The 12,558-nt window shown below is 42.2% G+C and overlaps 1 protein-coding gene across 2 annotated transcripts in view; it reads left to right on the top strand.

Moving 5' to 3' along the window:
- Positions 1-12,558, top strand: part of GUCY2C (guanylate cyclase 2C) — a 45,532-nt gene that overhangs the window by 16,047 nt on the left and 16,927 nt on the right. For both annotated transcript variants that reach the window (XM_087765791.1, XM_009475261.2), the window contains 7 exons: positions 139-250; positions 4,249-4,330; positions 6,658-6,763; positions 7,319-7,381; positions 7,972-8,043; positions 8,981-9,085; positions 10,330-10,416. In XM_087765791.1, the coding sequence (XP_087621917.1) occupies positions 139-250; positions 4,249-4,330; positions 6,658-6,763; positions 7,319-7,381; positions 7,972-8,043; positions 8,981-9,085; positions 10,330-10,416 (627 nt within the window). The remainder of the gene's footprint in view (positions 1-138; positions 251-4,248; positions 4,331-6,657; positions 6,764-7,318; positions 7,382-7,971; positions 8,044-8,980; positions 9,086-10,329; positions 10,417-12,558) is intronic.

Genomic DNA, 12,558 nt, shown 5'->3' with positions numbered 1-12,558 from the left:
AGGAATGCACCACTGTAGCAGAAAGAGCAAGAATTACTTTGAGTTTGGGCAATACATTTATTAAAGGTAGTTTGAAGCAAGGGACAAAAAAGGGAGAGCACAGCTGCTGACTGCATTTCTTCCCTTCTGCACCCATAGTTTGGAACGCTTCTGTATTTCAACACTCACAAGAACAAGACACACGTAATGACTACCAGTCCGGATTTTGTCTGGAAGAACCACAAGCTGCCCAGTGATACTCCAGGCACTGGTGAGACACCCATTAAACCTACCTCTTCTTCGAAGACAAGTCACACAGTTCTAAGAGCCACCTGCTGTGCAATCCAGCACTCTACCTTCACATTGCCCCCAGCCAGTGACGCCAGGAGCTGGGGGCAGAACAGCATCTTTCCTTCCCCAGCCGCCCATGTTCTCTGCATCCAGCCCAATTCTAAACCTGCATTTCTGTTTAGGCACTACTAAGTCTTTCATAGACTCCATACTGTACCAGTGATTGTGAGGAATACCATGGCGTGTTTTGGAAGAGGCCACCCCTGAACATAAAACCCTCACTAGAAGATGGTGGTGGTGTGAATTGTTTGAAAGACTGTTCAGGAAAGGCAGCAGAGTTAAGGTTATGATGAGTTATCTGACTCTGCATTTCTGTATCGCTGATGCAACATGGTGGCTTCTGCTTGCCCCTTTATCCTTATTGTAGGGAGCTGGGGAAAGGATACAGCACTGTGCAGATTCAGGGTGCTTCTCTGGAGGGGTCTCTTTCTTAGACAAGCTGGCTCCTTGCAGAAAGACAATGGGAAACTAGGTTATTGCTCTATCTCCACTCAAACTTTAAATCTGAAATCCCAGAAAACACCACCTCCTTTTCTTTTGAGTTTTTGGTGACTCCTGGATAGGATACTTGAACTCCCTTGTAATTTAGTATAGCAGAGTACAGCCTTGTCAGTCTGAGCAAATTGGGATTGTTTCCCCATGTAGACAGCTGCCACGTGGTGACTGACAATGGAAAGGTATATTCTTCAGGGTATGATATGCAGGATAAAAATTATTGCAGTGGTGCTGGTTGCAAGGATTAGTGCACAGCGGGGTTAGTTTTCACCTAAGTAATTTCCATCAGTGAGTGTCCAAAGGTGCTGCTGTTAAAGGTCTCTGCTAAAGGCCTCCATTAACTTGCTGTACTGCTTACCTCCACTAGGGAATATTACAAAGCAAACCAATAACTGCAGGAACAAACACCTGATAACTAAAAGTCCATTCACAGTAAGGTGGTACATGGATTCAAACACTTTTATTCCTCAGTAAAGTAAATCAGATGCCTTCAAATTAGGGCTTGCTGCTTGGCCCCAGCCTTCTCAGTGTTGCTTCAGTCCCATTCTCATTCATCGCTTTGTCCCCACAACATGCTGTATTGTCAGAGGGTCTCTTTAAAACATTCCCCGAGTACATCCTTGCTTGAAGCTGCTGTACAAGGGCAAAAGAAAAATGTTTGGGAATTGCAGAAAGCTAGTGCCTACAAACTAGTAGCTTAACATTCAGTGCCTAATGAAGGCCTGACTTTGTGGCCACGCTATACTAAATCAAACTAAAACCACCTCCACAGGCACTTGATTATTTTGTTTTCGCATTTTTTAAAAAGAAACCTTCCTTCAGCGTGATTCTAAACTAATATATTCCCCCAAAGGACAACTTTTTATGGCCAAAGTTTAAGTAAGTTTAAGTATGGCCAAAGCCAGTCACAAATTTCCAACCAGAAATATGTTTTTTCCTCCAGGGAGGTGAACAAACACAGCAACCAGAGCCCTGCTCCTCCCTAAGCTGTAATTGAGAACAGCTGACCCAGTTCTGCTACCCTCCTTCCTCCTGGCATCCCTTAAAAAAAGGGGTTTCATTCACTTTTTGCCATTATTCAGAAAGTTTGAACCCTCACTCTAAACATGGATAAGGTCAGCCTTCGATACACAAACGTTTCTCGTTCCAGAAGACCTGGACACAGTTAATTTGTGATGCACTCACCCTTTGTGTGTTGTAATATGAAGAGCCAGGAGGTGGTAGCAGAGCCTCAGGAAGGGGAAATTGCAGCCTCACAGCTCTTCCCTGGGCTTCAACCTGCTGATTGTTAAGCTACAAGCCACTATTCACAAAGCTTAAGTTTTACAGAATTCGTAGGCAATGGCTTTGCACATTCTCATGTATATGTCGTTTTATATTTGTAACTTAATGTCCTTCCTTGGGGGAGGGAAACTATAGCATTGACGGTTTTCAATGGAGAGCACCAGACTAATGCTAAGTTACTAGGAGGCCCTGAGACTGATGCTGGGTTGAACACACAGAAAGAAGGTGGGGAGATGCGATACACAGAACAAAAAATCAAAGCCAGAAAGCTGGGTCCAAAATCCAGAGTTCCTAAACTGAATTATATGTCAGATGCAGACACTTACATTGGTATGTTCAAAATCCCTGCCCAGCTGGTGTTTGATTCTGGAGGCAGCTAGTATGTGTCTTGTTGCTTTTTATTTTTTTATTTATTAATTTTTACACCTTATCATTTTCCTGTGTGCCTTTATTTCTGTTTCTGGGCACACACAGAAGTGCATTAGCCTCAGCAAGGCTCAGTAGCTCAGCTCTTTTACTGTCCATAACCAACATGGCAATCTGCGAAACTAGATTCTCCTCTGCCTTCTTTGCCTGAGAGATTTGCTCAGTAGAGCAGATACACTCTAGACGTGTGGCCACCAGATGAAGCTCTGCACTAATGGCCTATTGCTCTTCAAAGGAAGCTGGTGGCTGCAACTTTCTTTCCCAGTACCCCTGAGCTCCAAGAACTGACCCAAGACAGGATTCAGTTCACTTTTCCACATTAAGACAATCAAAATTACAATCTTAAATAATCAGTTCCCAGCCTTGCCAGTTCTTCCTGCCTGCTCAGGGCTATGTATCTCATGTGCTCTGTGATTTTGGGTCTAAGTCCTCAGATGCCTGAACAGACTGATTTTCAAATTGTTTGGCACCTGGCAGCTTCCAAGGACACTAATCTGGCAGCTTTGTGCTGCACCAGATTAATTTCCCTCTATGGCATACAAGTCTCATATTGAAGAGTAGAGTCCACTCAGTACCACTTGTCATTCCAGCACAGTGTCTAGAGACGTATTCAGAAATGAGTCCACAGTCTCCAAAGCTCTGCCTACAACAACTACAGAATCACTTTAAACAGCTGGGCCAATAAGAGGAGAACCCAGGTGCAAAATGTTGAAAAATTTGTGTATGTTAAAAGCCGTACCACGATTTTCATCTTGACCTCTTCTTGGATATAAGTTCTTGAGAGAAATGCCTTTCAAATCCACAAGCAGATGTACTCTGTATCAGCTGAAATTCTGAGTGAAAGCTGTGTTCTCCAGGTGTATCCCATCCTGAAGCAAATTATATCAGTAAAGACTCTGAATGACAAAGGTATGGGTAGTTGTGGAAAATTCACTGTTAAAGAACAAGGCATGTCTTTCTCACTGGGTGGGTACCCAGCAGAACTGGAAAGGAAAAGACATACGTTATAAAGCCTGAATCAGAAAGTCATCACTGAGTATAGTGTTTAATGATAAAAACCATAGGGACCAAACCTTTGCTCCCCAGTTCAGAGAAAGCCTTATCTGAAGAAGTCAATGAAGAGCCCATTTTGCATTAAGCCCCGGGTATGCTGAGGGAAACCAATGTTTCCTGGATGCCAGTGACTCTGATTTCAAATAGTCAGCTGCTAACCCCATCTACATCCCTATCCAACACAGAGTTGTACCCAAGGTTTGCCTCCACCATCCACTCTTAAGAAGTTATTGCAAGGAGAAATTTGGCTGCTTCATTTTTTAAAATGTGATTACTAAGAAAAGCCAGCTTTATTCCTGGACTATCCTAGTTTGTTTTTAAAGAGAAGAACACCTGGAAAGTCTGCTACTGAGCTAATGTGAGATTTAGTGCTGTTAAATTCACCTCCCACCTGGGCGTCCCTACAGAGTGCCCAGGCCTCAGGTGGGGATGTAAGACCGCACTGCTCTGCTTCATCCTGCAGTGAAAGAGGCAGGCACGTGTCATCTCTAGGCAGTGCTGGACTTTACCAAAGCCTCTCAATTTGGATGTGACCAAAGAATATCCCTGGTCAGCTACTGTGACTTCCACATGTGTGGGTGAGGGTAATTTCTTAAATATAATATTGTTTTGCAGTGTCCTCTGTCAAGTTGTTTATTTTTCAATATTTCTTTTCTGCAGGCCCACACTTCTTGACCATTGCTGTCTTTACACTCACAGGAATTGTGATTCTGGTTCTGATCATCTCTTTGCTGATTCTAAGGTACCAGCCTCTTTGGCCCTCTGTTTGTCCTTGAACAGTTTTCCTCCTAGGGCAATGCCTTTGATCTCTCCTTGAAGAGCCATTCATTAGCTTACCTTACATACTTGGGTGGTTGCCCTCAGTGTGAACTCTTTAGTATATGCCAAGTAGTGTTTGCATCCATAGCATTGTTATGTCAGGCTAATAATCAGGGGAGAAGACGCAGCAAGGCTCAAGAGTTTTTGCATCTACTAAAAAGCTCTGATTCCTATACATACACAGAAACATATGTCTCAGACGAATCTTCAGACTTTTTCCACTTACTGCCCATCTTTAGCTTACTCGGGGTTCACTTATGTTTCTTTAACCTACTGGTGACATAAAAGTTCAATCTAGAAGGAGGTACTTGTCTTGAGTCACTGTAGGAATCAAAACACCATGAGGTTTTGGTGTTTTCATTGCATGAATCCATCCTGTGTTTCAGTTCCCTCCGACTCAGTCCAACTCCTCGCATACCAACTTTTCTAACAGCTAGAATTTCATAACTATAACACAGTTCAGCTTTATCATGATGGAAAAAGGAGAAATAGAAATCAATGATGCCTCCTTTTGCTGGAAGAAATGCCACCCCATTTCCGAAGTATATGGTTTTCTTTCATATTTAAAAAATTATCTGTGCATCTGTTTTCAGTAGCTCAGAATCCCTCTTTGCTATATATCAGAGAACTTCAGAAAAAGTGAGAGAAACAGGTCCTAAGAAAACTTGATTAGAAACAGATACTACCCAGGCTCTCTTATTTTGAGTGGACCAATCTGCCTTGCTAGCTAAAGGTTTTCAGAATGGAAAAATCAAAGATGAAGGTATACAACTCTTACACAACCAGTTGTACTCAAGAAATGGAAGAGCTAATCATTGCCACATATAAGCACTAACATAAGCAGACAGGTAAAGTTTGTAATGGCTATGAAAATTGATAAAAATTTGTCTGGAGACAGTTTGGACTTGCTGTAAAAGGTTCTGTACTCTTCCATATTTGCAGATGCATAAAATCTAAAGATTCTCTTGAGATGATTAGATTATTATTGTATACACATCACTGTTATATTCCCAAGCATCAAATATAGGAGAGATTCCTGAGGATTTTTTAGAATAAAGTTTGTCCTTTTAGTGTTCAAATAATAGCAAACTTCTCAACTATAATCCCCTAACAAGCAAAAGCGAAGAGAGACTCAGCTATGAAAATGAACAAAATGCCTCACTATTCCTTCTTTATCTCCCAAGTTTCTAGGACACCTGAACTATCCCACACCTTCCTGTGTAGTTCTGACTGCTAAGTAAAAAGGCAAAGTCCTGAAAAACACATAAATAAATATTAGACATATTAGATTTTCATTCAGTTTGATATGTACTTAAGCACCAGCTGACACCAGTTTGAATCGCCGTGCATCCTGGTGATACAACACAGCTTACGAGATTGAACTGAGAAAAACAGTTCTTACCAGAATTACTGATCTCCCTTTTCTTATACATGTGTGAGTCAAAATATGTCGGAAAAGGGAATATTTGTGTTATTAGTCAATACCATGGGTTCTTCCATTTGGAGCATTTGCCACCAGTCATCAGGGTGTTGGGATTCTCCTGCAGTCTCTCCAGTCAGTCCTGTGGGTTTTTTTAATAGAGGAAGGACTTGCAAGGGTAAGCAGGTAGTTTGATGAGTGCTAGTCTTCTTGCAGCTTTTCTCTAAGAGAAGACAGTGCCTGCTCTGAAGTTCTGCAAGGGAGACAGCAGTTTCCTCCTCCCTGTTCTGAAGGCCCTCCCCTCTTTTTTACAAAATGTGAAGAATACCAGGGACACGCACAAAAAGGCATCTCATCTCAACACTGTTGTTACCTCCTCTCCTGGCATTGTATTCACACCAGTTCTTACCATCCAGTGTTGATGACAGGACTGCCTTTGGCTTGCGTTTGTTTGTGGGACCTCCCTTCAGAGTACATTCAATAATGCGGAGAAGACTATATAAAATCCAGACAGCCCTTTGTGCTTTAAATTGTTCTGACCTGCCTTGAGACGCTGGCAATTGCCTAGCATTTGTTCTGCTAAATTTGTTCTGTTCTTCTGCTACGTCTATGGAACTGAATGAGCATTTAGGCTTTCCCAAAGCTAGAGAAATTACAGCAGCCTCAAACTGGAAAACTGTATGAAAGCCACAGGGCTTGTGCTCAAGCCTTGCCCACCTGACACTCCATCCTTGTGTCATCCTGACACTGGAATCTTCCATGTCCTAATCTCCTGTTGTGGGTTTTGGTTCACTGGGAGGATATTCTGAACAAGTTCACTCGTTTTGCAGGAAGTACAGGAGAGATAATGAGCGTCGGTGGAAGAAATGGTCCCATATACCGCCTGAGGAAATCTTGCCTCTGGAGACCAGTGAGACAAGTCATGTTAGTTTGAAGGTGAGAGAAGCACGATGCCTGAAGCTGGGTCTTGGATTCTGTCTTCTAAAGACCATCGATGCTGGGGTGTCGGCATGCTGTGACTACAATGCAGGCTATGGCTCTGATAGAACTAGGATCTGTTAAAATTATTTCTTTTTTAAAAAAATTTTTTTTAGCCCTCACTGGCTGTATTGAAGAAAAAAGAGATTATTGCCCATCTATCGCTCCCTAATACAATATATCTGTTTCCTAACAGTAAAGCTCATTTTGTGATGGGGGAACAGGCTGGGTATTGATTTCCAGTCTCTTCCACACCACCACTGTTACAAATTATTTCCCTGTGCTTTGTTATGCCTGTGTAATGCCCAAGAGCATGAAAGCAGCAGGTGGAGGCCCCAGCAGCCGTGGGAGTGGCATGGATGTCCCACACTTTCTGTGGCATGTAGTGGCACTCCCAAGGGAGAGAAGCTTATCCTTCTCTGTGTGGCACACACTGATGTTACTTATCTCTCTGGACCTGCCAAGTGGGAAGTAGGTGATAATTGCAAGTTAGTTACTCTTCTTTGTTCTCAGATTGATGAAGATAAGAGACGTGACACCACCCAGAGACTGCGCCAAGGCAAATATGACAGGAAGGTAACCTGACTGCTCCCCTCCTCAGCTTAGGAAGGCTTTTCCTGGGAGGAGGTCGTTCCTTTCCAGAGACAATTCCACCTCTCCTGACCTTGTGAAATGGCTTGATCTTATGGAAGGAATAAGCCATTGATTCCCTATCAATCAGGTGCTTTGCATTTTGCTTACTGATGGGAGGCAAAATAGTAGATTCTATGAACCCCTAGCCTAGTCCAGAAGTGCAGAAGAAGAAACAGAGGGATCAGAAATCTGATACATTTTGGTACCGAGGAGATTAACGGATTAATGGAGGACAGGCCATTTACATGGCAATTCTTTTACATTCAGTAGAGCTACCTGCCTGACTGAGATATATTCATGTTGAGTTAAAATTTGCATCATTGACAGTTCTAAATAGTTCCTATCTACCTGGTAAATCTTTTGAAGGAAATGTAACTCTGTTACTTATTAGCTGATTAACTGAAACTCCAACAGCAAAGCAGTAGGCAGGTGTTTCTGAGGTATTTCTTTGTATGGACATTTCTTGGAAAAGAAGGTTGAATTGCTGTTGTACTAAACGTATGATTTTTTCCCCACTGTTATTTTTTCTTCAGGTGGTGATCCTAAAGGATCTCAAAAACAATGATGGTAATTTCTCAGAGAAGCAAAAAATAGAACTGAACAAGGTAAATGTTGCAGGTAGCAACTGGATGCTGCAGGGTGGGATGGAGCCTATGAGTGAAGTCATTGCTTTCCACTGTCAACTCCAACAGCCATATGCTTGTGCATGTTTGTGAGGTGGACGGGTAATGAGTTCCTCAAAGGATATTGCTTGATGAACTTTCCCTTTGTGTGTGTGATCTCATCACCAGTTCAGAATCTGAATTGTATGCCAGTGAAGCTGAGGACGAATGAAGTAATTCATGCTCTGTCATATGGCCTTGCTAAATACATTTTTGTAGCTGATGCTAAAAGGCGATGCACTCTTTTTGCTCATAACATGCTAATTCATTAGTAGTGGAATGTCGTAGTTAAATCTTATTATTGAATGCCAAGTGCAGCTCTTTAAATATAAGTAACTCTCTGCTGACTTGTGCATACAGACTCTTCCAACATGAGATGAATTTGGCTGCAGTGCTGCATCTTTTTTGAATGAATAGTTTTCCTTTTTATACAACTCAGCTATACTGTGAAGTCAATACGGTCTAAAAATACCTCAAAGTAAACTACAGTTGTTTATATAAATGGACAAAGTCCATAATATCATGCAGCATCATTAAATTTTTATTACTTGCTCATTTACTGACTGATTCACAACATTCTGTCACTCATAATGGCTATTCTGGTCAACTGGGAGGTTTGAGTAGAGAGGCAATAGTGGGCTCTGAAATTAACTTGCAGTATCCAAGAGCAGCCACTCTTATCTCCCTAATCCAGAAGGCTCTGGAATGACAAATGTCTTCAAGTACTTCACTCAGTGCCTTAGTACACACTGGTTTAAAGGAAACCCATACATCTTATCAGGGCCTGAGATAAAAAGCTGTGTCACAGAAGTATCCTTGACCTGTGTTTCTGTACTAACAATGATTGCTTTTAAAAATAGATGCAATGTTTCTGCTCTAGCTCTTACAGATTGATTATTACAACCTGACCAAGTTCTATGGCACTGTGAAGATAGACACCATGATCTTTGGGGTGACTGAGTACTGCGAAAGAGGTTCTCTGCGGGTAAAGAATTTTGCAGGTCTCCTTCCACCCCTCAATTATCAAATTTCAATGTAAGAAAAAAAATCCCCATCTCTATGTCTCTGGCCCTCATGCAGTAGCCATGTACTGAGCAAGTGGTGGCAGGTTTCTGACTCCGAGTTCCCTCTCCCTTGCTCGGTTCTCTCCAGCCTTCCCCAGGTGCTGCTGCGGCTGCCATCAGTTTGATGATTCTCAGCAGCCAGAGGATGAGGTGAGGTGCAAGCAAGGAAAAGTACAGGCAGAGCTCTGCCCAGGCAACAGCAACAGCCAGGATTTGTGTTGTGTCCCCTATTGGGAGCGTATAGGATATAACCTTTTCTTTATTTTCCAAGATGTAGCTGTTGTCTCTGCTGATGCCCTTGTGGACCCCACAGTGCCTCCAGAGCGTGAAAGGACAGAGAAAAAACTATATTCCGTATTAATAAGGGACAAACAGTTTGAGGCTGGAATATAGCAAATCCTGTACTGTAAGGGACAACAGCCCTTCATTTCTGTTTATAAAAAGAAATGGTAAATTGATGCCTGTCAAGAGTTATGGAAAGACTTATGGTTTATTACTACCAATATTATTTCAGTGCTAATCATGAAATAACGGTGGCATCAATTCTTCTGCAGGCACACATTGCCTCTCAGTTTGTACAAAGACTCATCAGTAGCAGTAGTCTCTGGAACAAACTCACAGCAAAGCAGCAAAATAACAGCTCTATCTCCAGTTCTTTTCTTGTAAACTGGCATACTCATGGAGGTTTACTTTTAGAAACGGAAATCATAGTGGCTGGAAGAACTGTAAATGACTGGCACTTTAAGATAAAGGAACAGTCTACTTTGAACTTATAAGATTATGAATAAATTGGTAGGAAATGGACTGTGAACACAAACCACAGAAATTTCTTTCCCTTCCTCTTGCACACCTTGCCCATTTCTGTCTCAGCTATTTTGCTTTATTAAAGACTCAGCTTTAAAAGCAAATGCACTATTTACCTTTAATTACACAAAACCCTCTTTTCCGGAGTCCTCAATTTTCTAGCGCTCTGTAAACCTAAAATATATTTCATATTCCCTGTTTTCTGAGTCAACTCCTGTTCTAGTGCATGTACTCCCTATAAAAAATGAAGGGCTACCTCTTTCAGTTGCCGGTTGAAAGGCTGTGTGATTTAGATACTCATATCTCATCTTCTCCTTTTTCCCCAATGCAGTTTAGAACCACTCTTTTCTTTTCTTCACAGGATGTTTTAAATGATAAAATCTCCTACCCCGACGGCACATTCATGGACTGGGAATTTAAAATCTCCGTCATGTACGATATTGCCAAGGTAAGCGGGCTGCTGACAGTGCAATGTTAATCAACCTGTCCTGTCTTGCAAAGCAGATACTCTGGAGAAGGGCAGCTCTCAGGCTCTTCTCCTTTCCTTGCTAGAGGATGTATGCCTTTCCACTCTTTCCTCCTCTGGGGATAGGTGTATGAGGCAGAAGGAGCCAGTGGCTCTCAAACTGAAGGGGGAAATGGGAGCCAGAGCTGGCTTTGGGCTATTTATAAATAAAGTATGACCCTAATAAATGTGAGCCAAAGATCAGAGGGTTACAATCTGTTGACCAGTGGCTCTAGTTAGTAGGGGCTGTGCAGTCACAAGACCTGCAAAACACACTGCTCTCTGGCCTCAGCTAAGGCATATAAAGGAAAACTGTGGGTTTTTTTAAAATGATGGAATTATTCCAGTTTGTATCCAGAGACAGGATAAACTTTTTCTAAATAAACTGTTTTGCATCCTGATTTTCTCACTCACTAGAGTGAGAAACTAGAAACTAGAGCTATCCATTTCAGGCAGTTTGAGAGGGAAGAGAAATTCATCCTGTACAGAAGCCAAGACTGGTTTTCAGTAGCTTTCAACAGATATTTACATTTTAGGTCCTTGTGGTAGGAAGACTCAATATGAACGGTAAAGGAAATTCTATTCTACAGTAGAGACTTGTATCTGTTTAATTGGTAGTTAAGGAACCTTTATAATTCACAGGTTTAATAATTCATTATACCTCTGCAAGTAATGTAGAGAGTTACCTCTGCCTTTTTGCTAGTGCTCAACGGCTCTCCTCTTCCTATTGCTGATTTGCAGTTGGACAGTCCTCCCATTTCCCTACATGCATCAGTTCAGATTTGGTCTCCACGATGAATGACTCCACTGTGTCTGTTCTAAAGAGATATTGAAAATCTTGCTCTTTATTAAAGCCCCCTTAATCCAAATTGTCACAGTTTGTTGGCCTTGTTAATGACTTTCAAGTTCAGTTAACATTCAGCATTAGGTTTCATTTCAAATAGCAGCAGTGGAGTTTCCCTTCCTCCTCATAGCATATAAAAAAGCATGGTATTTTTTAACCCTTTCCAGTTCACCTTCGATGTTTCCTAAGAGAATAGGGATTAGTACTGGCTCTGTTTACGAGAAGGAGAGAGAAATCCCACTCCCTCTGAAGGGAGCGACCAAATGCCCAGTGACTGCGCTGGGACCGGGACTTCACAACCAGTCGTTCATTGCACTGTTGGTCACGGGGATGGGACATGGAGTCCAAGGATGGGTGGCGCACTGCATCTGTTCTGTGGAATGACTCCTGAGCATTATTATCTGTGTTAGTAGAGATGGTTCACAAAATCTTCTTGAAAACCTGTATGTACCTAGGAATATCAGGAAATGTACTGTCATTTGGATGATCTGCCAGCCTCTCCTATTCCTTGACCTGATGCTGTGGTGGAGCCTTTGGGACCTAGACATATCCATGAACTTCTTGTATTGCTTTTCCCAAACCACAGCTTCCCAACCTCCAGGCACCCTGTCTATTTTTACTTGAATGGCTTCTTTCTTTACATAAGTCACTTCGTAGCCCTTCAGCTCCAGTTCCTCTCATCCCAGCATCTGCTCTTTTCAAGCCCAGCCCCACCTCTCCAGGCTGTTAAAATCCCTGTGACCACCTCCTGCAGTTCCTTTGCCTTCCTTTTGATATGCTCCTCTCTCTCCACACCACCACTTTCCTACACCCCGCTTTTACCGTTGCCCAAACAGTCCTCATACTTCACCTACTCTTCATCTGGCACAGAAGCTGCTGCATCAGTGTTTCTGAACAGAGGAGGTTGTATCATTTCTATTCCCTGGTACAGCTAGCCAAGCAGTGAATATTCCTAGAGCATCCCCCCCCTAGTCCACTAGAGAAGGTGGGGTAGGCAAAGGGGAAGCCCTAAATCTGCTCCATTTACTTTTTTTTTTTTCCTTTTTTCTTTTTTTTTTTCCTTTTCTGTCTTCTCTGTCTCTAGGTCTGATAGCACCACCTGTAGCTACATGGATTTGCTTACATGTGGCCAAAGAGCTCTGATGAAAGGTCTGCTAAGAAGGAATTGCAGTAATCAAGCCTTACAGTTATTAGTGCATACACTATTGTTGCAACACTATTTATTAAATAAAGGGCTGCTG

This window comes from Nipponia nippon, unplaced genomic scaffold, assembly GCF_047370975.1.
Source record: "Nipponia nippon isolate SJK-2023a ecotype South Korea unplaced genomic scaffold, ASM4737097v1 scaffold_3, whole genome shotgun sequence".
NCBI lineage: Eukaryota > Metazoa > Chordata > Aves > Pelecaniformes > Threskiornithidae > Nipponia > Nipponia nippon.
The sequence above is the reverse complement of the archived record's forward strand: the minus strand, read 5'-3'. Positions and strand labels throughout refer to the sequence as shown.